Below are 25824 nucleotides of genomic sequence, written 5' to 3'. Positions count from 1 at the left end.
AGCATTGTCCAGGAGTATTCCAGGGCCTGAAAGCTAGAATGCCGGGTTCTGAGTCTGCTTTTGCCGCCTCGTCTGGGCCCCCAGGTGAGCTATTTCTCTTATTTGGGACTCTATTCTTCCTTCTTTGAAATGGGTCAGTAAAACCCTGACTTTCAGGCAGGAGCTGAGGAAACATCTGTAAAAGCCTCCAGTGCCAGACAGTTCTGGTGCAGGGTGGTGGGGAAGGACGTGAGGGACCTGGGCCAGGCTGGCGTCTGTCTCCTCACCCACGTGGGACCAGCACAGAGGGGCAGGCTGTGGCAGGGCACGCTCTCCTCAGTCCCCCGGGGCTGCCAACATACCCAGGCTTGGCTCCTCTTCTGACAGAGCTGCGAGGGACTGTTTTAGAAGAAGAAAGAAGACATTGTTTTAATTCACATGGGTTCCTGCCTTTGCGATGTTGTCTTCAGTTCTTCTCAGTTCCTGATTCTGGCTTTCCACTAACATAGCCACATCAGGTGGCTTTGTGATATTCAGTTTCCTTTTCTTTTCCTACCCCATGGCTGGGCTGGACCAGGACAGAACGAGGGGTGAATGGCTGGGTGTTCACGGCTCCCCTTTTTCCTTCCCTTCCCTGTTTTGCCTTTGAGCTGAAGCCATGCTTGGAAACATCCGCCCTGGCCTGGGAGTCCGTGGCTGGCATCTGGACAAATGCTGTGGCTCCCTGGGGCTTTGTTTCCTCACCAGAAAAGTGAGGATTTTAAGGGCTCCCTCTGAGGGGGCCTGGGAGGATGGAAGGGGAGCCAGTATGTGGGATACCCGGCACTGTGCCAGATGCCACTTGGGCTCAGTGAAGGGTGGCCTTTCCTGCTCACACTGGGCACATCCTCAAGTGTGTGTGCAGGAGTGTGTGTGTGTGTGTGTGTGTGTGTGTGTCATGTCCAGGTGCTTGCAGGGAAGTTCTATGGACCAGAACAGAGAAACCCAATAGATTTTAACCCTTGCTGTTGAGACTTTTGAAGCTGCATCTGTGCCAATTTAGAGAAAGAACCCCGATCAGTTGGCAATATCTATGGTGGGTGCAAGATAGAGGAGCTGGGGCAGGTGTTCCACATGTGTGCTGTCCCGGGTCTAGTGGAAAAACCCTTTTCCTAGTACTTAGAGAAAACTTCCAAGGAGGGAGGATCATGTGAGGCCAGGAGTTTGAGACCAGTCTGGGCAACATAGTGAGACCCCATCTCTACAGAAAAATATCTTTTTTTTTGTTTTTTGAGACAGAGCCTCATTCTGTCACCCAGGCTGGAGTGCAGTGGCACAGTCTCTGCTCACTGCAACCCCTGCCTCCCAGGGTCAAGTGCATCTCATATCTCAGCCTTTCAAGTAGCTGGGATTACAAGTGTGCATCCACATGCCCAGCTAATTTTTGTATTTTTTGTAGAGACAGGGTTTTGCCATGTTGGCCAGGCTGGTCTCGAACTCCTAGCCTCAAGTGATCTGCTTCCCAAAGTGCTGGGATTATAGGTGTGAGCTCCCACGCTTGGCCAGAAAAATATAACAATTAACCGGGAGTAATGGTGCGTGCTTGTGGTCCTAGCTACGCAGGAGGCTGAGGCAGGAGGATCCCTTGAGCCCAGGAGTTTGAGGCCGCAGTGAGCCAAGATGTCACCATTGCACTCCAGCCTGAATGACACAGTGAGAACCTGTCTTAAAAAATAAAATAAACCAAAACAAAACAAAGAAAACTTCAAGTGTTTCACACTCATTGTCCTATTTTACACATCATCATCATCAACATGTTTTTATTAGAGAAAGATGGAGGAGAGGAGTCACCTTTCTGCAGAGTTGCCCAAGATATAGATTTTACTGGGGTTAGTGTCTGCTTCTTCTGCAGAGATCTCCTAGCCTTTCTCTTTTGGGGTGATGATGGGGAATAGGAGGGTGAGAGGGAGATGAGCTGGCACAGAAGCTGAGCCCCTTGGCTGTCACCTCCAAATAGTCCCACATTTAGGGACACCATCCCTGCACTGTAGTGGGAACAGGAAAGCAGTGATGCTGAGGCATCTGTGGCTCTAGCTGGGCATTACTGTGGGTGGGGCGGGGTGGGCTAAATCTCAGTGGGAAATTTGATCTCACTGCTCAAAACTCAGCTCTCCTGTCTTTCCAGGGAGAGTGAAACCTCAGCAGCCAGCCAGGAACCTGGCGGGAGAAGGGGAGCTTGAATTATCCCAGTAACATGAGCTCACATTGATTGCATGTTTCCCTGGAGCTAAGTGCTTTGGGGTATCATCTCATTTGGTCCTCTCCTTCCTCCTGCGAGGTTGGTATTCTGATTATCCCCATTTTACAGAGACAGAAGATCAGGGTGGATCGAGTCTCTGGCCTGAGATCTGATGGCCTGCAAGTGATCACTTGGGGGACAGCAGCCTATTCCAGAGCCCACTTCCCACACCCCTACATTTTATAGTGTCTCTCCAGGTTCCCTCCTCTACCTCACAGCCATAGCTAGATGAGCTCTGCTGCGTGACTTCTGCAAGGGTCACTTTTCCTGTAAGGACAGATGAATTTACTTTTTGGAATTCTTGGACTATTCCCTGGTGTCTTTCTGTTCTATTTTATATATAGCAAGGCAAGGAGAGGAAGGGGCACAGTGCTAAGCAAGGTTTAGGCTTTTAGCCCCTCTGCCTACAATTCTCCAGGGCAACAGTTTATGAGGAGTCTGTAGTAGCGTGGCAGCTTCCAGAGGTGCTGATTCTAAAGTCAGTTTAAGGAGAAAGTCAAGCATTGCCAAAATTGCCTGTTATACAAGCGCCGACGTGGAGACCCACTGACCATCTATCAGTAATTCTTAACAATGGTTTTTCTTCACACATTGGAATATTCTGCTTTAATTTTTTTTAAAAAAATTGTATGTATGTATTTTTAAAAAGTACTAGATTGGTTAGAAGATTTCTGGTTAGGAGTTGTGTTGTCTGAAAACAGGCTTCTTTTTTATTTTGTTTTGTTTCTGAGACAGAGTCTTGCTCTGTCACCCAGGCTGGAGTGCAGTGGTGTGATCTCGGCTCACTGCAACCTCTGCCTCCTGGGTTCAGGCAATTCTTGTGCCTCAGCCTTCTGAGTAGCTGGGATTATAGGTGTGCATCATCACACCCAGCTAATTTTTGTATTTCTAGCAGAGATGGGGTTTCACTATGTTGGCCAGGTTGGTCTCAAACTCCTGAGCTCAAGCCATCTGCCCACCTCAGCCTCCATAAGTGTTGGGATTACAGGCATGAGCCTCTGCACCTGGCCTTCTTTCTTCTTTTAACAGATAGGGTCTTGCTCTATCACCCAGGCTGGAGTGCAGTGATGTGATCATAGCTCACTGCAGCCTCGAACTCCTGGGCTCAAGTGATCCTCCCATCTCAGCCTCCCGAGTTGCTGGGATGACAGGCACATACCACCATGTCTGGTTACTTTTTAAATTTTTTATGGAGATAGGTTCTTGCTATGTTGCCCTGGCTGGCCTGGAACTCCTTGGCTCAAGCAATCCTCCTGCCTTGGCCTCCCAAAGTGCTGGTATCATAGGTGTGAGTGACTGTGCCTGGCCTAAAAAATCGGTTTCTTTAAATACTAGACCCAGCCTCCTTTTGGTGAGATGCCCATATATTAGGGGGCAGGGTGTGGACAGAGAGACCCATGAGACTGAGCCAGAGGGTCCTGTCCCTTTCACTCTCACTTCAGGGCATAATGGCAGGCGATCTTACCTGTGCTGTTGAAACAGCTTGTTCTCTTTTCAGCAAGTGGTCAGGATGAATCACGAGAGTTAAACAAAGGTGATTGTGATGTGACTGTCATATCGTGGCTTTTCTGATGGTCTGAGCTTGGTGCCAAGGGGCCTGTCAGTGGAGGTGTTGGGTGGTTTTAGCTTTAGCTGCAGGGAGCCTTGGCTTTTGCATGCAATCACCCCCACCCCACCCACTGCCTGAACACATTGCCACCTGAAAGGAGCCTGGAGGATGTGGGCTTCCTCGTTGGGTTTGTCTGCACTTGACCCTGGTCATTTGACCTAGGAGCGTGATGCCAAAGATGATCATGGGCTGTAGAAAAGTGATTGGCTATGCTTTTGTGCAAAGGAATGGGCACCCCTTTCTCTAGGCATTCACAGCCCTGCACCAGGACACAGTGCTGGGTAGACAGAGTGTGGGTCACATTTCAGTTCTTTCTCACCACCTTTGCTTGGCCTTCTGTGCAGTGCTTGGCCTATACCGCTCTACCTGCTGGGCCTCCCTGCCTGGTCTATGCTTTTCCATTCCTGGAGGTTGCTCAGTAGTAAGTCAGGAGCAGTGATGCTCTGTTTCATGCTTGACAATGAGACTTGGGTCTCTCGTTGTCCCCTTTACCTGTTGTGGCCTTGGCCTGCAGTGTGTGAGAGGGTTTCCCTAAGGTTGAGCTAAGGAGGGGCAGTCACGTGCCCCTTGCCTGGCCACCACCTCTGCTGGGACAGGGATGTCTCTGGGGAGGCATGGGATGCTGTAAGGGTGGGATCGTCCCAGGGGCCAGCAAAGCATGGGGAGGTTTCCCAAGGCCTTGGGGAAAGTAGCTGAGAACACTTCGCAAATGAGAGCCATTGGTCTATGGGTGCTTAAAGTTATTTTGGGGGTGGAGGTGGTTCTAGATCTTCTGATGAAATCTATGGATCCTTTCCCCAGAACAGTGCCCTTCTGTGCCTGTGCGCAGCAGCTCACACCCAGAGCCTTCTTCCAGCCTTCAAGCCAGGCTGAGCAAGTGGCCCTAGCGTGGATTTTGGAGTTCAGAAAGGAGCATTCTGGGTTCTTCCCTGGCCCTACTAGAGGCCTCCTCTGACCCTTGGACCAGCACTAGCCTCTGTTTGTCTCTCATTCACCTCCTGCCACTGTCTGCCTCAGAATCTGTCCCCCTAGCTTTCCTGCCTTTGACCTGAACCTTCTCTGCCAAAACACATCTTGCCTGACTTTGACAAACTCCTGAGCAGGGCCCCAGCCCTGTCTGGGCCCCACTGCTGTGTTCTGGGCCCTTTTTCCAGACCCCATGCCCAGCTTTCACCTTCCCTTTCTGTTTCCCTCTCCAGCTCCATCTCTTCTGCCTCTGTGAGGTGTTGGGGAGCCCTCTGGGTGGAGGGCATTACTCTCCAGGCCAGGAGCAAGTGACCTGGAGGAGGTGGTGCATGCAGGTGTCTGCCTAGTGCCACTTGCTCTGTGCCACTGGATATCCAAAATCCAGAGGCCTGGCACACAAGGGATCTCGGTGGTGGCAAGGCCTGTGCTAGTGCACAGGGGACGAGCTGTGGCCAATCCCAGAGCAGGAGATTTGTAGCTACTTATGCACCTGCTGTGGGGTGACAGCATTAGGGGGAGCTCTATACTCCCATTCGTCAATCAGCCTCCCACAACTTCTGACCCCAGAGCTGAGAGTCAACGTGGAGTCCTGATCTGCCTGAAGCCCTGGCAGAGCCCCAGAATCCTTCTTAATGCACCCCAGGAACCATGGTTAATAGTGAGAGCTGGTCTTAGACCTGCTGCCACCAAGCAGGCGCCCTCTAAGGGCCCTCTGGCCTCTTTGAGCCCCTTCTTGTCCATTGTTGAGGATCTTGACTCACACAGGGAACTGGAAGTCCCCCAGGACTTCAGAGATGGTCGCAAACACCCTTTCTCTTAACAGGATGTGTTCGGGTGCTCCTTTGAAGGGCTTTCTGCAGCAGCCCTTGTCCAGAGGCTGCTGGACGTCGCCCACCAGTCTCCACAGCTTGGGGGGATTATCCCAGGACAGCTGGGAGTCTTAAGATTGAGCCCGTTCCTACCTCCCTGTGTAGCCCCCTCCATCCCTGCGGGGGCGGGGCCTCCAAGGCCCTGTTCGGTGAAGTGTTTTAGCAGGAGCTCCTCGCAGGGCTACTGTGGTGCCCTTGGGCCCTCCCAGGGCCACCTGATTGTTGAGGTCACACTCAGCCCTGGGAAGGATCCCATCTCTGATGAGCGATGATGATTCCCATTGCATGGGCAGGAAGAACTCCCTGCTCCATCCACTCTGTAACTGGATTCTGTGGCCAGAGTTTTCTGTTCAGTGCCTGCCTGACCCCAGGCAGGAGTGGTTTGTGCTCAAGGCCAGGGCAAGTGTGAGCGCCATGAGGGAGCTGGATTGGCATGTGTGACCTTCTGCTCCCAGAGCTGGTGTGACTCTAGTGTGATGGGGTGGGGACAGTGGTGGCGTGGAGGGGACAGGTGTGTCTGTGGCTGCCTTGCCCACTGCCTGGTTCTGAACAAAGCCCATCCCTGCTGCAGGCCCTCTGGGATGTCACCACACATCCTGTGTGCTTATTGATTAAAAATTTGGGCCGGGTGCAGTGACTCATGCCTGTAATCCCAGCACTTTGGGAGGCTGAGGCAGGTGGATCACCTGAGGTCAGGAGTTCAAGACCAGCCTGGCCAACATGGTGAAGCCCCGTTTCTACTACAAATACAAAATTTAGCCGGGCATGGTGATAAGCGCCTGTAATCCCAGCTACTCGGGAGGCTGAGGCAGGAGAATTGCTTGGGAGGCAGAGGTTGCAGTGAGCTGAGATCACACTATTGTACCCCAGCCTGGGTGACAAGAGTGAGACTCTGTTTCCAAAAATAAAATTTTTGTTTTTTGTTGAGCACCTGCTACTATGTTTGCACTGAGCTAGGCACTGGGATACAACAATGAACAAGACAGGCATTGTCCATTCCCTAGTGAGGGAGGCAGATAAAAGCCTAGGAAACCAATAGGTGGAAGGAATAATGAGAGGTGTTCGGGTTAGCAGGGGCTAAGCCGGAAGCTGCCCTGCAAGATCAGGTCTGGGAATCACGAGCAGGAGCTGGTAGACCACGGGGCAGGAGTGGGCAGCTGCAGCCTGGCCATGTGACCTGGGCCACTCCAGAGCCTTTCTGCATCTCACACATGAGCGTGTGCATGCCTGCACGTGTGCTTGAACAGAGGGTACTCGAAGTCCACTGCCTGGCCCCAGCACAGAGCTTGTGTGTGGGGCCGTATGGCTGAAACAACTGGGGGAGTCCTTTGAGACAAAGAGTGCAAAATGCCTGTGGCCATTCTCAAGGTGACCGACAGGAGAGGAAATGGGATGGAAGAGAGTTTGGAGTAGAAAGAAAAAGTGGGCTAGGTGCAGTGGCTCACACCTGTAACCCCAGCACTTTAGGAGGCCAAGGTGGGAGGGTTGCTTGAGGTCAGGAGTTCAAGACCAGCCTGGGCAAGATGGCAAAAACCTGTCTCCACAAAAAAAAAAAAAAACCAAAAACAAACAAAAAACTACAAAAATCCACCGGGCATGGTGGCTTGTGCCTGTGGCTCCAGCTGCTCGGGAGGCTGAGGCAGGAGAATCACCTTAGCCAGGAGGTTGTGCCTGCAGTGAGCTGTGATCACACCACTGCACTCCAGCCTAGACAACAGAGAAAGACCCCATCTCAGAGAGCGAGAGAGAGAGAGAGAGAGAGACAGAGACAGAGACAGAGACAGAGAGGTCTTAAGTAGGTAACAGATCTTTCCTTTGCAAAGGTTACAAAACATGTAGGGCTACAGAACCCCACTGCTGGGACCCCTCCCAGTGCGCAGAGGGGCTTGAGTTTGCAAAGGGCTCTGGAGCTGGGGCTTCATTAGCATCGTGGTGAATCGGGCTCTGCCATGTGCCCCCTCCCTGTGTATTCACATCCACCCTGCATGCCCTCCTTGTGTGCATACACCTGCCCTCATGCCTCCGCTCTGTGTCACACACTTGCCCCCATGCTTCCTCTCTGTGTGCACACACTTGCTTCACGTGCTGTCCCTATGCCGGTATACCCTGTGCGCCCTCCAGTGTGGGCACACCCTGGCCACCCACCTACCTTACAAATGCCCATCATCCACAGGAGTACTGTGTTCCCCTTGAAGTGGGGTAGGGTGGGGTGTGTATCTCTTGGCTTCAGTGGGGCCAATTATTGTATACATTAAACAACTAGACATGGAGCTAGGGACGTCTGGAGGAGGCGCCGCGGGCCGGCCAAGTAGCCCCTTTGGTGTGTTGTCCCTATCGGCCCCTGTGCGGATTGGGGTTTCTCTGAGCTGCGAGTCTTCAGTGTGCAGTGGGGCTCGGCAGCAGAACTCCCTCTTAGGGATGTCGGGGGCTCGCTGCTTGGGCCCCCAGAGAGTGCCTGCTGCTGGTGTGGGTTGGGGCCACCTGTCCCCGGCTCCAGCTGCAGACGGGCCCTCCTTCCTCTGTGCCTGCTGCCCCTGCTAGTGATGCCATTGCTGGAGATCCAGTCTGGACAGAAGAGTGCAGCTGTGGGGAGAAAAAAACCTCACACTCATTGCTGGGTAGCACAGGGCCTTATGGGGGTGGTGGGGGGTTGGGTGTTGACTCTTTCTCATCAAGAATGTATAAAAACCAGGCGTGGTGGCTCATGCCTGTAACCCCAGTGCTTTGGGAGGCTGAGGTGGAGATCACTTGAGCCCAGGAGTTTGAGACCAGCCTGAGCAACATAGCAAGACCTTGTCTCTATAAAAAGTATAAAAATAAAAAAATTAGCCAGATGAAGTGGCACACGCTTATAGTCTTAGCTATGCAGGAGGCTTCGGTGGGAGGATCACTTGAGCCCAGGAAGTCAAGACTGAGAAGTGAGCTATGATCGCACCACTGCACTCCAGCCTGTACAACAGAGCATGAGCCTGTCTCATAAAACAATCCTCTAGCTCATATTCTGTTCTTGTTTTTCTGTTTTTTGAATCCTCTAGCCCATATTTACCTTTGAAGGTGTGCTTCTACCTTCAAAAAACAGAATATGGGCTAGAGGAGGGCATGTGAGTGGGGTGGTGCCTGCAGTTGTAGGAAAACGCATTAACACCCAAGTCGTAAGTAAGGTGACCCACAGATCCCTCACCACACAGGGATGTGGTTCCAGGGACTGCATTGTGTCATGCGGCTGCTTGCAGTGAGGGACCAGGAAGCCTGTAGTGAGATCTGCCACTCTGGACCTCCCCAGCCAGTTAGCACTGGGCCACTTTCCTCCTCTTTCCACCTCTGCAGGCCTGTCTGGACTTCTGGGACCCAGCACAGAGCTTTGACTTCCCCCAGAGCTCCAAAATGGTGGGTGTTTCCCTGTTCTCTTTCCCATTATGGCCGAGGCCAGATCTTCCTAAGAGGATGACTTGACATCTTTGGGGCATCCTCAAGTTCAGTGACTTGGGTGGTCACACTTCTTAACTAAACCACCTTGAGTGGGTGTAAGTGTGCAGACTATTTGTCCTGATACCTGGGTGCACAGAGGTCAGAGGAGAACTGGGGTCATGTATTAATGCCCTGATACCTGCAGATGACGAAATCAATAAAAGAAAAAGAAAAAAAATAATCAAAAAGAATCTCTTAGCTATCACCCCTACCTTCCTACCCCTCCCAGCCCCAGGCAACCACCGATCCACTTTCTTTCTTTCTTTTTTTTTTTTTTTTTTGAGATGGAGTCTCGTTCTGTTGTGCCCAGGCTGAGAGCAGTGGTGCAGTATCAGCTCACTGCAGTCTCCAGCTCCCAGGTTCAGGCAATTCTCTTGCCTTAGCCTCCCGAGTAGCTGAGACTACAGGCATGCACCACCATGCCTGGCTAAGTTTTGTATTTTTAGTAGAGATGGGGTTTCACCATGTTGGCCAAGCTGGCCTCGAACTCCTGACCTCAAGTGATCTGCCTGCCTTGGCCTCCCAAAGTGCTGAGATTACAGGCATAAACCACTGTGTTCGGCCCTGGACATGTCTTTTTAATGCACTCAAAAGGGATTCTGCTGAACATATTTTTTGTGCTTTTTCTTTCAAATTTAACATATCTGACCTCTTTATCAGCTCATATACCTTTACGTCATTCTTAAGGTTTAGGGACCCATGGAGACCTTGTTGAAGGTGTCTAACAAAATGGCAGCATGGTAACCTTGCACACTGGCAGCAGTCTCTTAATAGAAGCACCATATATTTACATGTGTGCGTGTAAGTAAAAGACGAAATGTAAGGGAAACTGATTTTTTGGCATAGCATTGAATGCTGTTAATAACAGCTCCTTCCGTGCATGGCCCGCTTCTGATGGCTTTAGGCATTAGCCACCGGTGTTTTGGAGGCTGTCTGGTTGGAATCATTTTAGTGAATAATATCAATTTTGTCTGACACGAGGTCTTGATTGCTATTTATAAAGCTGCACATTTGAAAACCCACCCCAGCTGTAACTAGCTAAGTAAAACAATAGCTTGGGTCCCAGCTCAAATTATCTGTGCATTTCATTGTCTTGATCCTGCCTGTCCACTCTCAGGATGTGGGCTTGGAAAAGAGAGCACACTTCATTAGCATTCCTTGGCTAGTTGCTCGTGGATGTTCCCTCTTGCATGTGCTGTTTCTCAGGGTTCAGAGAAACCCATTCTGTGAGGCTTTGGGGAGGAGGAAGACCATGGTTACATAGTCAAGGGGGTAGATTGCACCATGTAGAGCACCATGTAGAGCAGGACTGTTTGAGTTGTGGCATTGACCCCCACTCGGTTGGTTGGGCCACTGTTCTAGCAGATGACAGCCCTGACATTATTATGGGGGCAGTTACCCTGTGCCGGCACAGTGCCCAATGCTGCACAGACGTTATCCCATTTAATCCTCCCAGCAGCCCTATGGCTTAGGTACCGTTATTTTCTCCATTTTTGAAGTGGGAAAACAGAAACCCAGAGGTTAGATCATTTGCTCAGGTCATATACAGCTAGTAAGAGGCAGAGCTGAGATTTGAAGGTGGGCTGTGCCTTGCGCTAGAACTCAGGTTCTGACCACAAGGCAGCCTGCTTGCTCCACTCGCAAGGTGGCTGCCTGCGTGTTGTACATGCCTTCCATGTGGTGGGTTGGGGTCACTGCCCTCCAGTCTGAGTTGCTAGGGTTCTGGATAGCATCCTTTGTACCCCAGTCAACAGTGGTTTTCAAAGCAACCTTGGAGACAGACAACCCTGGGTTTGAGCCCAAACTCTTCGTGGCTCTCACTACCTGTAAGACCTCAGACACCCCTCTGAGAGTCCATTGAGGAAGACGAAACCCAGCGATGGCTGCAAAGCCCCAGCACAGTGCCTGGCTCAGTGTGCACCCACGTGGTGCCAGCAAGAACATCGACAGTGCAGAGAGAACTGGGTGGTTCGTGGTGGCTTCAGCCTGCACATATGCAGAGCTAGAAAGGCCATTAAATCTGAAAAATACTGTGTATGCACATTTTTGGCTTAAACAAAGTTCCATTTACAAAGTCCATAACCCAGCTTTAATATTATTACATGCCCCAGACTGGGAATAATTCCAGGACAAGAGTGTTGTTATGCTGTGTATTTCTCCCATATTCTCCTAGTGCATGGCCTCTACCAGCCTGGGCTTATGTCCTGGGGTGTGGGATGGTGGGGACACCCTATCTCTGCCCAGCTTGGTTCTGTGGGGTCCTGGGTGGAATGGGGGGGAGGCTGGTTGCCTTCTGATGTTGTCAGCTCATGAGTTGCAGTGCTCAGACGTGCTGTCATTGGGAGAGTTGACCTCAGTGTGTCCTGAGGTCTATCTGTGGGTCAGGTCTCAGCAGGGTCATGAGCACTCACCACTTTGCTGATCTCTGAGAGCAACCTTATTGGTTTCTTGAGGCAGTGCTGAGATTGATTAGTGATGTCTGCCAGGGGCACAGGGCTGGGGAAACCATAACTGATCCAGCACTTAACTTGCTTGCTATTCCTGTTTTATTCCGATCATTTTACATCTCTGTGAAACCAATAAAGGCCTCTTTGTAGGCTTTGCCCCCTCTCCCCTGGTGATAAGGACCCCCACAAATGTTCCTTCTTCCTCGCCCTGTGCCTTACCTGATCTATTTGTACAGCCTTCAAACTCACAGGCCCATCTCTGTTCTCTCTTTCAGTTGAAGAGGGGGAGGCCTCAGACTTCTCGCTGGCCTGGGATTCCTCCGTGACAGCAGCAGGTAAATGCCCGGGGGCTGGTGGAAGAGTTGCAGGGGGTCCTGGGGGCTGGCCCAGGAACTCAGAAAGCCACCCAGCTGGTTATGGAAATGATATTCTTCGTGTCACATTCCTGCCTCCAATCCAGACTACCCCATGCAACACGATTTTTATATCAGTTCCATATGGTCAATAAAATCTATTACATATGGAGACTAATATTCCCTTATTCTCCCGAGGGCCACGTTTCCTTCTTGTGGGTACAGTTCAGATGGGCAGTGATTTTCCCACTGCACAAGCCTTGAAGCTCCCTGCTATGGGCGTCACTGCACATTCATTCCAATCTAATTGCATAAAAGCCACTTTAATAGGACTTTTAAACTCTAGTCTACATCAGAATTCCTCTTTCCCTCCCTGGAAGGGGCTGCTCTGCACTCTCAGGGCTGGCAGAGCTGAGCTCATGCCTCCAGGGAGAGGTAACAGAGGGAGCTCAGACTCGTGGGGTGTCGGGGGTGACGTGACAGTCAGGATCCCCGCATAAGCTCTTTCCTGTACCTCTGTTTCTTAGCTGTAAAAAGAGGTGGATGAGTAAAGTTTTTCTAACTGTGAAGTTTTGTAGCTTGGAGCCTTCCCATGAGTACTGAGATTAGAACTGGCTTTGAGGGGTCTTTGGGAGCTCCTGAATGAGGGCCCAGGCTCTCCTGTTTGCTCCGCATGCAGCCAGGGCCTCTCTTGGCAGTGGTGCCCCTGGCTCCCTGTCCGGCAGGCGCCGGGATCCCCTTCCTTGTCCTCCTCCCCTGCCTTGGGCCAGGCCTGCCCTGGGATCCTGACCAGCTTTTTCTGGATTTGTGGGGGAGCTGGAGCTGCTTCAGTCTTGCAGAATCCTAAGGCCTGAGGAGGCCTATGAGGGAACATTCAGTCCAAGCTTCTCCTCTTTTAGTTGTGGAAACTGAAGCAGGAAGAGAGATTTGCTCTGGGTCAGTATTTCAGAAACATGGTTAGGCATCAGGTATATAAACATTTAATGTTTTCATGGTTATGTGTCTAATGTGTGATATTATAGACATTTGTGACTTACGATGATGCTAAATTCATTTAAGTGAAAAAACTGAGTTGACAAGAAAGTGTTAATAGTACAGAACACGGAGACTCAGCGGGAAGCTTGAAGATGGTTCAATGAAATTTGGGAAAGGAGACTAAGCCCTTGAACCCAAGCCTGTGGCCCCTGGTTCCGTGTCCTTTCCAGCAGGAGCTAATGCTGCCTGCAGAGTCTCCAGGGTCCTGGTTGACCCAGGCTTGGGCACTGTTGTGGCTGCAGGTGCCCTGGCCCTTGGTGACAGGGGCTTCCTCCATAGAGAGGGGCCTTGTCTGAAGCCAACGTGGTGAGTGGTGCTCAAATTCTAGGGAGGAGGGTCCAGGACTAGGACAGGCCTTGGGGTCAGCACTGGGCAGATAGGAGGCTGGGGGAAGGGGCTGTGTAGCCCCCCGTGTGTCTCCTTCTGTGCGGGGAGTGCGTTCCCCATGGTTGGCGGAAACAGCAAGGCCATAAGGCGCCGTGTCTCAGACATGTAGTCCTCCTGAGAGACGAGGGGTGCAGGGGCTCAGGCTTGCTGCCCGCTCTAGAGAGGATCCCACTGTAGGAACCCCTGAACTAGGAAAGCACTCAGCCCAGTGTTGTCTACAGAAGGTCCTCCTTCCCAGCTGCTTTCCCGGTGGGGCCGGAGGTGATGCAGACAGATGGGAACAGCAGTGGCGTGCAAGGAGGGTGCTGGCAGTGATTGCTATAGACAGACAGCCCTGGGCAGGAGGGGTGTCAAGCACCCCAGCTGCATCCCCTAGGCAGTGAGGTGTCTCCCAGCTTGCAGAAGGCAAGGGCGGTGTTGATGCTAGGGAACTGGGTTCTGTAGTTCTGTAATTCCATAGTTGGGCAGCCAGTCTTAGGGCCTCTCTGGGGTGCCTGGGAGTAGTGGGAGCTGTGGGATTTGCCAGTTTCCAGGCAAGAGCTGAGCATGCCTCGTGCATGTAGGAGGATGCACACTCCTTGTGACTCCACGGCCGTGGCTCGCCACGGTGCCAGTTTCGGATTCTCTGCTCAGCTATGGGGAGAGGGAGGGCAGAGCATCCCTGGCAGTGGATAATCCACAGCCAGACAGCCAGGCCAGGAATTGTTTTGTTTTCTTTGGCTCATTTTTGCTGGTGTTTTTTCTTTTTTTTTTTCTTTTTTTTTTTAAATAGTTTGTGCTGTGCATGTGATAAATTTTCCTTCCCAGTTCTATTGGAATTGGGCTATTAAAGTCAGCTTTTATTCCCTGAGCATGGGGGTGTGAGATGGCTCCAAGCCTGGGTGGCAGGCGGAAGTCAGTGTGGGAGGTAGCCCTGGACATAGGCGATGTCACATTTATTGAGCACTTACTTAGTGCATGCCAGGCACTGAGTGAAGACTCTACCTGCAGCATCTCGCTGAGCCATCGTGACAGCTCTGTGAGGTGGGTGCCACTTCCAGCAGCAGCTCCATAATTTCTCTGTGGGCTTGGTTTAGGGACAGCCATCTGGTGGACACCAGGGCCAAAGGCCTGGTGAAAGCTGCTTTTGTCTAATACTTTTCATTAAACTGAGAAAATGTCACTTGGCCACATCAGAGAATGGCAGCAGATGCCAAAGAAGATTATGGGGGAGCAAAACCTCCCAGGCCATCCTTGGCACTGCTACTGAGAATCCCCATCCTCATTTGACAGATGAGGGAAAGAGCTTGGAGCTGTACAGTAGTGAATCCACGGTCCCCAGTCGGCAAGCTGTGGATCAGGGACTCGAACCCAAGTCCTCCGGAAGCCAGAGCCTGTGGTTTCACCTCTGCACCACTTGGCATCGGGAGGTGGAGAGCTGAGCAGGACCTGAAGGCAGGGCATTATGGGGACTTCTGGAAGGTCCCTGGCAGGACAGGCCTGGTGGCTGCAGGGCATAGGTGGTCCTGCTCACAGGCCCCCAATGTCCCTGGGCTGAGGGCAGTTTACCAGGAGGAAGGGAGAGCTTTAAGGCATGGAGCAGCCCCTCTTCTGGGGGGGCCCTCTTGGCCCAGAGCACAAGCTTTTCATGCGCCTTCCTCTCCCCTGCTTTGCCCAGCCTTGGGTGTGTGATGGAGAACTGCAATAAAGAAGCAGAATGCGCAGTTTGTGTCTTCACTCACCCCTGGCCTCCCCTGGCCACCCTGCCAGTGGGGACCCTGTGGCCCTCCGCCCCCAGAAACAACCAGGCTTGCTCCTTCCGTGCCCTCGAGCAGGGGCCCTGACAGTGATGGAGAGCCTGGCCTTGCCTGGCAGGGAAAGGAGCGAAATGATCAGCTCATGGCAATATCCTGCAGTCCGGAGGCGGGGGCGTGGGGAGCGGTGTGCGCAGGCCCACTCATGCCACTTGCTGGTGAATGGGGCTGCTAATGGTGGGCCCAGGGGAAGGAGCACTTCATCTGGAGTCAAGATGTGGGGGTGCCTTGGAGGTGTGGAGCTGGAGGAGTTCTTAACCTGTTTTGAGCCACAGGTGCCTTTGGGCATCCAGTGGAACTGTGTGGATTCTCTTTCGGACACACACAGGGTTTCATGTGTGACTTCAGGGGAGTTCGTGGGTCATTCTTCTTCTCCTGCCAACCCCAACTTCTCCTGCCTTGCCAGGCCATAGGTGTGAACTCCTTACAAATGTGAAAGTCCTTTGCAAATGGGAAAACCTTGCCAGGGTCACAAACTCAAAGGCCCACCCAAGGCAGGCTAGTGGCCCAGGTGGGCTGATACGTGAGGGGGCCGTGGTGGATGGTGACACAGACCTTGCAAAGGGGATGGCTGGCCCTCAGCTCCTGCCGGCTGGGCCATGAATTGCCAGAATTCTGGCTGGGTCCAGAGCTGCCAGATCTTCAGAGGTTTTAAAAGAAAAGCCAGAAAGCTGGATTTTCATAAGAAATCTTTAGATTCTTAAAAAAATAAAAACAAACAAACCCAGCTTATATCTTTTTAAAAACAGCTTTATTGAGATATAATTCACATATCATACAATTCACCCATTTAAAGTGAATTTTGGTATATTTAGAGATATGTGTGACCATTACTACAGTCAACTTAGAACATTTTCATGTCCTTAAAAGGAAACTCTGGACCAGGCGCGGTGGCTCATGCCTGTAATCCCAGCACTTTGTGAGGTCAAGGCAGGAGGATTGCTTGAGCCCAGGAGTTTGAGACCAGCCTGGGTAATATAGTGAGACCCTGTCTCTACAAAGAATAAAAACAAAATAGCCCTGGGCATGGTGGCATGCACCTATAATCCCAGCTACTTGGGAGGCTGAGGCAAGAGGATCACTTGAGCCCAAGAGTTTGAGGTTACGGTGAGTTATGATCATGACACTGCACTCCAGCCTGGGTGACAGAGTGATAACTTGCCTGCCTGCCTCTGAAATAACTAACTAAATAAAAGAAAAAGAAAAAAATAATAAAAAAGAAACACTGTATCCTTAGCTATCACCCCTGCCCTCCTACCCCTCCCAGCCCCAGGCAACCATTGATCCTCTTTCTTTTTTTTTTTTTGAGACAGAGTCTCATTCTGTCACCTAGGCTGGAGTGTGGTGGCATGATCTCAGCTAACTGCAATCTCCACCTCCCGGGTTCAAGCGATTCTCCTGCCTCAGCCTTCCGAGTAGCTGGGATTACAGACGTGTGCCACCACACCTGACTAATTTTTGTATTTTTAGTAGAGATGGGGTTTCACCATGTTGGCCAGGCTGGTCTTGAACTCCTGACCTCAGGTGATCCACCCACCTTAGCCTCCCAAAGTGCTGGGATTACAGGCATGAGCCACCACACCTGGCTGATCCACTTTCTGTCTCTGTAGACTTGCCTATTCTGGACATCCTGTCAGTGGAGTCATATAATACATAATCTCCATTGACTAGCTTCTTTCACTTAGCCTAATATTTTCAAGGTTCATCCATGTTATTATAGGAGGTGTCTGTCCTTCACCCCTTTTTAGGGCTGTATAATATTCTATTGTATGGGAGGACCACATTTTGTTTGGGTATTGATGATTGACATTTTGGTTGTTTTCATCTCTGGCTATTGTGAATAGAGCTGCTGTGAATATCCATGTAGAAGTTTTGTTTTGTTTTTAGAGGTGGAGTCTAGCTATGCTGCCCAGGCTGGATTTGAACTCCTACCTCAAGGGATCCTCCTGCCTCAGCCTCCCCTTGTAGTGGGGACTACAGGTGTGTGTCACCGCACCTGGCAATGTACAAGTTTTTGCTTGAACGCTTGTTTTTAGTTCTTTTGGGTGTGTTTGTAGGCGTGGAATTGCTGGGTTATAGGGCAACTTTATGTTTAACCTTTGGAGGAGCCACCAGACCTTCCCAGGCGTTTTACATTCCCACTGCTCATGAGGATTCCACTTTTTCCAGGTCCTTGTCAACACTTGCTATTTTCCTTTTTGTAAATTCTAAACTTCCTAGTAGGCATGAAGGTATCTCATTCTGGGCAACTCATGGATTTCTTTTTCTTTTCTTTTTTTTTTTTTTGAGTTGGAGTCTTGCTCTGTTGCCAGGCTGGAGTGCAGTGGCACCATCTTGGCTCACTGCAACCTCCACCTCCCAGGTTCAAACGATTCTCCTGCCTCAGCCTCCCGAGTAGCTGGGACTACAGGCACGTACCATCACACCCAGCTAATTTTTATATTTTTAGTAGAGACGGGTTTTCACCATGTTGGCCAGGATGATCTCGATCTCCTGACCTTGTGATCTGCAAGCGTCAGCCTTCCAAAGGCTCCCAGTGCCTTTGACCTCCCTCCTACCAACGTCTCCAAATCCCCTTTATTCTGCGCATCACAGCCTGGCACTAGCCCTAACCCTAACCCCCCCTCTCTCCCGCCAATCCCAGCCTTGTACTAAACCTACCCCTACACCTAACCCCCCCCTTTCCCACCCATTTCAGCCTGCTACTAACCCTAACGCTAGCTCTAACCCCCCTCTTTCCCGCCCATCCCAGCCTGCTACTAACCCTAACCCTACTCTAACCCTAACCCTAACCCCCCTCTTTCCCGCCCATCCCAGCCTGCTACTAACCCTAACCCTAACTGTAATGCTAACCCTAATCCCCCTCTTTCCTGCCCATCCCAGCCTGGCACTAACCCTAACTCTAACCCTAACCCTAATCACCCCCTCTCCCACCCATCCCAGCCTGGTACTAACCCTAACCCTACCCCTAACCCCTGTCTCTCCCACCCATCCCAGCCTGGCAGGGAGACACATCTTACCTTCAGCATTTCCTCCCTCTTCCCACAAGCCCTTTGGAATGAGGTCTCTAAGTGGCAGACACCAGAAACATCATGCGTGATCCTGAGGTCTATGATGTGGGGTTTCAGGGAACCAACACGACCATGTGGAAATTTACCTCCTCTTTCCCCGTGACTGAGTTTGATCTGGGAGCTGAAGCTGCTCATCTTTTTTTTTTTTTTAATTGAGACAGGGCCTTGCTATGTTGCCCAGGTTGGTCTCGAACTCCTGGGCTCAAACAGTCCTCCTGTCTCAGCCTCCCAAGCAGCTGGAATTACAGGCATGTACCACCATGCTTAGCGTGAAGTGGGTAAGGGGGTCATTTTTATGTAATTGTCTAGTCAGAGTCTCATTGGAATCTCCCACCTCTCCAGGCTGGGTTCTGGGACTGGTTGGGCAGAGTCTGCTCCATGGCTTCCATCCAGCATAGCAGCTCTGGAACAGCAGCAGGGAGAGGCAGTAGGAGAAGGGTCTGTGGGTGGGCCAGAGATAGGACACAGTTTGCTGACACATACTTCTTGTGAATGCCTGGGCAGGTTAGGTAAGTTTATTTCTGGCATGGTTTCAGACACACCTGTGGTTTGAGAGGAACACTCAGTATTATCAGTTGACCGTGATGGACCCGCAGCCTGAGACCTTATTGGTGTCGCACTGTGATCAGACTTTTAGGCTTTCCTGCCATGGGACAGGTCTTCTTGCTCTGGTTAATAGGAACCGTCACTCCCATTTACGAGGTGCTTCTAGGAGCCAGGGCTCCTTTCCAGTGCTTTTCAGATACATGTGAGAAAACCGAGAAACAGAGATGCTATAACTTGGTTCTAGGTCACTCAGCCAAGAAGTGGCAGAGTGAGGGTTTGAACCCAGGCCGCTCATGCATGAATTTAGTGCCTCAACTGTAGATGGCAGACATGCCGGTGAGAAAGTGGGTCCCATGCCTTGTTTTAGAGGAGACTCTCTGGAATCAGCTCTGTGCCCCGGTCACTCCTGGGTCAGGTAGAAGAGTCTAATTGAAGCCAGCTCTCAGGATTTGCTGCCTGGAAGGAGAGGAGGTACATGTTTTGAAGACCTTGCACACATCTCCCATGTTCAAAGCCAGGCCTGGAAAACACTGGGCCAGGCTCTCTGCAGGAACTCACACCACCTCCAGCCCCATCCCCAGCCCTCCTTCCACATCTGGGTGTTGGGCATGGGGCCAGTTTGCAGGGGAAGGTGGGGATAAGGCTGCAGGCTCTGGGACCTGCTCAGTTGGGAGGTAGAGCTGGCAATGGGGTAGCTGGTGTCCTGGGACCTCCTTGGGAAGAATGCATTGAAGCCTCCCATTTTTCTTTTAGCCTGGTTCTGGGTAAAAGTTGGGGTGAGGAGAATGGTCAGGGTCCCTGCTCCTGACCAAGGCGACAGCCTCATCCCCTGCAGTCCTTTGCCCCGAGGTTTTGGCTGGGGAAATGGATAGAAATGTCCAGAAGCCCGGGCCTTTCACCATGGGGAGGCGAGGCCACTCCGTGCAGTCCCGCCTGCACTTCTGAACCACGCGGAGCTGCCTCCTGCCCTGCTTGTGTTTTGCTGGAGTGCATAGTTATTATTTCAACAGCTTCACAGAAACTCCGCCCACACCCCTGCGCTTCTGCACTTGCGTTTGCATTTCTCCCAGTCCCCTTTCGAGCTCCATTCGTCTATAAGCTTCTAGATGAAGTCCACGCTGAACTCGCAGTGGGTTTCCTTGTAGTCCCTGTTGGACCTGAGCTTCCTGTGATCCTGGGACCCACGTACCTCTCACCTTAGTGTCTGTGCTGGAGCCCTTGAGTGGATGGGCATGAATGTTATTCTCCGCCTCTCCCCTGTCGGACGTTTGGACTGCTTTAGGTGATGGCTGTTGTAAATAACGCCATGATGAACATCTTTGTGTGGGTGGTCTTTTTTTTTCTCCTTTGGAGATTTTCTCAGGGGCTCCCAGCACCTTCTAACTTTTTCTTTCAATCCCCAAATCAAGGCTGGAGAGACTGTTCCCCTCTTCTGTGTCCATTGCTCCCCACTGGGTCTCACTTTACACATTTCCCCAAGTGACCGTCCTGCATTGGGTCACCTGTGGGATGTCCCACCCACCCACGATACTTGGCTGGAGCTGCCTGGCTGTGGCCCGTGGTGCATGCTGCCTGGGCGCCCTTTGGCTTCGGGCTGGTGTGCTGGTGGCGTCCACCTTTTGTGCTTGAGCCCTCAACCCAATCATCTTCTTGATGAGGACCAAGGGACATTTTAAAGGAGCAAAAAAGTCTCACTAAATAGATGTAGAATTTCCCAGCATTTTAAAGACTTATGAAATGCATTTTTATATGGGGCCAGCTGGGGAGTTTCTCATTAGCTCGGCTGGGGAGCCTGTGGGGAGTTGAGCTAAGTGGAGCCAGGCAGGCTGGGTAGGAAGACGCGGTGGCCCTGAGCTCACCGGGGGAGCGTGGCAGGCATGCGCCGGCGGGTTGGCTCCATGGACCCCTGGCCAGGCGGCCCGGGCTGCGCCTTTGTTAGAGCTGCTCCCCCTCCAGCACAGGGGGCCTCAGAAATCGTCAGGTGGTGACTGGAGCTGAGAGGTGGCCACTCTGTTACCATGGTGAGCAGTCTATGGGGTAGGGCATTCTGTATCTTGTGTGCACACGGATGCATGCACTTGTGTGTGTGCTTGTGTGTGAGCATGCCCAGGTAGCTGCAGCCCTGACTCGGACCCCTGGCAGGGGGAGGCTCCAGCACCCCTGTGCTCCGCCTGCTGGTTTGTGCTGCATCCTGGGCTCCCTGGGGCTGCCTTGGACCAGTTCTCTGAGGAGGAGGTGGCATTTCCTGCCCACCCTTTTCCTCTGGCTCTGCACCAGCCTTGGGGCCCCCATTGGGCTCCACTGTACTTGGCTTCCTCGTCGACATGCCTGCTGTGCACATGTGTATGCAGAGCCTGTGCATACATGTACACATGTGTGCTCTGGACTCAAGTGTGCTGGTGCCCAGGAAATGTGGAAATGAACACGTGTGCAGTGCGTCTTCTGACTCCTGTTTTCCTCCTGTACCTCTACCCTGGCTGATGACTTCGCTTCCACGGAGCTAGGCTTGTCTTGCTGATTTCCACCCACTTGAGATGGACTTGGGGCTTCCCTGATGGCAGGGATGCTGTCATTTGTCTCGTGTCCCTGGCCTGGCATTGAGACTTTGCAGCGCAGTTGCTCAGTTGATTTGGGACCATCTGCCCCAGCAAGCCCATGGCCCTGCCCCTCCTCTCCTGGTGCTGTTGGGCTTTTCGGGGGACTTCAGTAATGAGGATTGTAAAGACAAGGAGGGGCCGGTCCTACTTTCTCCAAAGCTGGGGTGCTCCCTGAGGATGGAAAGGCCTCTCGTTGGTGTTGGCCGTTTCCTAAGTCCCCAAGGATCCCGCTGTCCTGCTGGTGGACATTGGAAATCAATAGTTCTTTGGCGACTTGAAGCCTGCCTGTAAACAGTCAGGCATGTCTGTGGGTTGGGGTGTGTGGGGTGGGGTGCCAATGGCATCACTCCTCATGCATTTGGGGGAGTTGCTGCCCATCCTGCTCCCTCCAGTGTTGCCCAGCCTTGTGAGTCCTGGGGTGGTTTGCACCAGTGCTCCTCAAACTTGAACATGTGTGCAAATTGTCAAGATGCAGATTCTGACTCAGCAGGTCTGGGTAGGGCCTGAGATTCTGCATTTCTAACAGGCTCCAGGGTGATGTTGATGCTGCTGGTCCACAGACTGTGTGTGTCCCCTTGGCATTTTTTGAAGCTCAGCCTAAATGACACCTCCTCCAGGAAGTTTCCCATGATAGCCCTGACATAATTTTGTGCCCCCCTGAGCCAAAGAGCTCCTGATCCTGGCCCTCAGTGCTCCCGCTGCCCTCTGCTTGGTTCTAATGTTCCTTCTCTTATACCCAGCTCCCTGATGCTCTGCTCACTCCTAGGGGACAGTGACCAAGTCTGATTCTCTGTGTCCCCACAGCCCAGCCCTGGCTTGGCAGTTGGCAGGTGCCTGGCAAATGTCTGCCAAGATGCAGAACCTCACCTCCACTTCTTCGTCTGTATATGTCCTGGGAAGTGCAGGGCCTGAGTTTTGTTCACTTTGTTTAGAGCAAAATCTGGGTTTGAGGTCTAGATACTTATTAGCTGTTCAATATGGAGTAAGTTACTAAACCTCCCTGTCATTTCATTTTCTCATCGGAAATGGGGAGAATAATAATTCTACTTCCTAAGGCCATTGTGAGGATGGCACAGGGAATCCGCATGGAGTGCTCAACCCCTAAGGTGCCACCTGGCACCCTGTACCTTTACTTTTGCTATTGACACCATGTGGAAGGAAGTGCCATAGGAGCTAAGCTCTGAGCTTTGCGTCTGTATGGGTGACAGAGAAGGCTCAGATGGGCCCCTCCTTCTCGTCACATCGTCATAGCTTCCTGCCTTTCTCCCCACATCGTGACTGGCAATCTCTGGGCATGGCTACAGTGCCTGGGGCAATCCGCTTCACCTTCCTGCAGATTTGGGGTGGAACTGAGTCTGTAGGGAACCATTCTTGTTCACCGTGGTTGGTGAGGCATGGCTTGTTTCCCAAGTGGGGAAGGCCAGGTGGGGTGGGGGTTGGTGGGAGGTGGGCAGGGTCTGCTCTGAAGGGTAGAGGCCTGAGGCTGACCTAAGATCAGGTTCCTTCCCTGGGTGGGGCTGGACACATGGACTGTGCGGCCATGGGCCAGTGCCCAGTAGGAAATGGCCAAAATCAGCTTGACCACACCACCTGGCGTGTGTTGGCTTCCTGGGTGGACACTCTGCAGGGCCCAGCTCCTGGGTTGGATATGGTCAATGGTGCCCTGCTGTAGACTGCAGGCAGCCCACAGGGGTTAGGCTGCTGTCATGTCAGCTGACATTCCCTTAACATTCTTGAATGTGCAGGCAGGTGCACACACACACACACACACACACACTCACACACACATGAGATTATGCTGAACCTGGCTATCTGATGCCTCTCTGGTTCAAAAAATTATTATTTTACCTCCACTGATAATTTGTTCTCCTTTGTCATGGTTGATTGCTTTAACTGATGGCTGCTGGCCATACGTGATAGTTAGCACATCAGACTCATGCTTAGTCTGGCAAATATGATATATTTTACTTATGCTATTCTACTTATCAAGGCTAAATGCCTTGCAAACCTGGCAAGCTTGTGGAGGCAGGGACAGTGCCTGTTTGCTTCCTGTCGTATCCTCAGCAATTATCACTGTCTTAACAATAACAATTAAAAAATAATAACCATCTAGTGAGCATCCACTTGGTGCCAGACAGGGGGCTGTGACATGCATTATCTCATTTAAGCCTTGTTAACCACAGTATTAGCATTCCCATCTCACAGATGAGCAACTGAGGGCAAAGAGCTAAAGAGACTAGTCCAGTCTGCACAGCTAGTTGGGGTTTTGTCTGAGTCTAGGGCACGCTTTCTGTAGTTGCTAATTCACAGTGCCTGGGACTCAGTGGAGACTTACTGCATCTTGGTGGAATGACGGGCACTAGAATGTGCTGTAAGCCCTAATGTCATTGCAGCGACACACCACTAGTGAGAAGCCACCAGGGTCAGTGTGGGAATGAGTGATTGCTGATGGGCAAAAACCTGTGAGTGCTCTTTGGTGGTGATGTGTAAATTCACAAGTCATTGTGTGTGCATGCATGTGCACACACAACATACACATATTACATGCACACAAACACAAGGATGCATGCACACATTCATACATATATATGCTCATACTCTCACTCAGTGCAAATGTACTCCACACAATGCACATGGACATTCACACACATGTAGGTACACATTTGCACACAATGCACATGTACCACCCATGCACATGTAAACACACACGTACGTGCACATTGGCATATGCATACTCCACACAATACACACATTCACATATATGGGCCTCCACATACATGTTCCTCCATACTACACACATATGTACGCACAGCCAAGTGCATGCATATGCATAATGCACACCCACACAGATGCCTGCAGACACAGGTATGCACACACATGCATAACACAGATGCACACCCATACGTGCATACAGGAGTGTGTTCACACTGCCAACATACCCATAGTGCGCATGTGCACACACTTACAAATGCATGCACATACAGAGGCATACACACATATGCAGCATTCACTCATCCACACCCAGGCATGCAAATGAGCAGAAAAAGCCTGTTTCTGGGCTGTCTCCCTTGAAGGATCAGGAACAGTGCCCAGGTGGGGTGTTCAAGATGTCCAGATTGTCTCCTTGCTCTCTGTTTTCTTTCTTCCATTTCTTTGTCATACCCTCAGGGCCCTAGACATTCTTTCCATCCAAAGATTTGCACCCCCGCACTTGGACCCAGTGCTGGGCTGACCCTGGTGTGGACCTAGACCCCAGTCTTGGTGCATCTGTCTGTTCGCCTGCCTGGCCTGCTGTGGCCTGCATGGGCCGCCCCGCAACCCCCAACTTGCATGTGACTTCATTTTCCACCCTGCACCTGCCTCTTTAAGAGACCAGGGGCCTGGCAGGCCTGTCCCCAGGGTCGGGGCTGGGGGAGGCTGGACAGCTGCAGGTTGGGGGGAAGCTCTGTGAGCTCCCAGTGGCCTCTCGGAGCCTGGGTAATGCTGGGGAAACTGAAACAAAGGCCGACAATGGCCTCCTTCCCTCCCCGGGTGGCCTCGGAGCAGGGCCTGCCTGGGCGGCCTCTGGGGGCCCCTGTTATTTCCTGTGCTGGCTGTGGGGCTCCTGGCCAGCTTGGAATGGGGCAGGAAGCTGGGCAGGGCATCGCCTCCCCACCCGCTGGGCTGGCCCTCGCAGGCCAGAGTAGCCGCTCCTGGGAGTGGGGGTCGGCTCAGCGTTCCTGTTCTGTGACCGCTGCTCCAGCTCCGCTTGGCCTGGTCTGCCCTACTCAGGTCTGGCCAGGCCTCCCAGGAGGGAAACTCAGCCTTCCGTCTCCGCTGCACTCTCCCTGCTGCCGACTCCATGTGCTCCCACCATCTTCATTGAGTCCATCTATGCTGTCACCTGAGCTCCTGCATCTCCTCTCCCTAAATGGCCCAAGTCTCTGTGTTCAGAGCCCTTGCCCCACAGAGCCAAGGACAGGGTCAGGCAGGGAGCATTTCATGGCTTATTAATTAATTCATTTGGGATTATGCTAGAGGTTAGCATAGGTTTGGTTATCAGGGTTAGGGTTACACTGAAGGTTAAGTTTAGCGTTAGGTTTACCAAACCCTGCAGACCAAAAAGACACGAGCGTTAAGGGCATGGGTTTTCAGGCAGATAGGCCCTTATTTCAATCCTGATTCACCACCAGTTATTCATCATAGTATTGTCAGGCGTCTGTGTGCTTCTAGGCCACAAGGGCACAGTTGGGTCCCTGACTTCCAGGACTCACATTCTAGAGTGAGGAGGCAGCAGTGGGCAGGTGAACAAACACAGCACAAATTAAGTGTATTCACTGCGAGAATGGGCTTGACTCAGTGATTGCACCTTCCCAGAGCTCAGTTTCGTGATCTGTAGAACGGGAATAACAAAGCCCCTACCTTGTGGCACCATTATAAGGACAAG

The 25824-nt window shown here is 51.8% G+C and overlaps 1 protein-coding gene across 3 annotated transcripts in view; it reads left to right on the top strand.

Moving 5' to 3' along the window:
• The window catches only part of ZNF423 (zinc finger protein 423), a 366350-nt gene that overhangs the window by 54091 nt on the left and 286435 nt on the right, over window positions 1-25824 (top strand). For 2 of the 3 annotated variants that reach the window (XM_057300143.2, XM_034940120.4), the window contains one exon: window positions 11892-11951. The exons of the other annotated variant lie outside the window; for it this stretch is intronic. In XM_057300143.2, coding sequence (XP_057156126.1) covers window positions 11892-11951 — 60 coding nt within the window. The remainder of the gene's footprint in view (window positions 1-11891; window positions 11952-25824) is intronic. 3 annotated transcript variants of the gene reach the window in all.

Source organism: Pan paniscus, chromosome 18 (genome assembly GCF_029289425.2).
Source record: "Pan paniscus chromosome 18, NHGRI_mPanPan1-v2.0_pri, whole genome shotgun sequence".
NCBI classification, from domain to species: domain Eukaryota; kingdom Metazoa; phylum Chordata; class Mammalia; order Primates; family Hominidae; genus Pan; species Pan paniscus.
The sequence above is the reverse complement of the archived record's forward strand: the minus strand, read 5'-3'. Positions and strand labels throughout refer to the sequence as shown.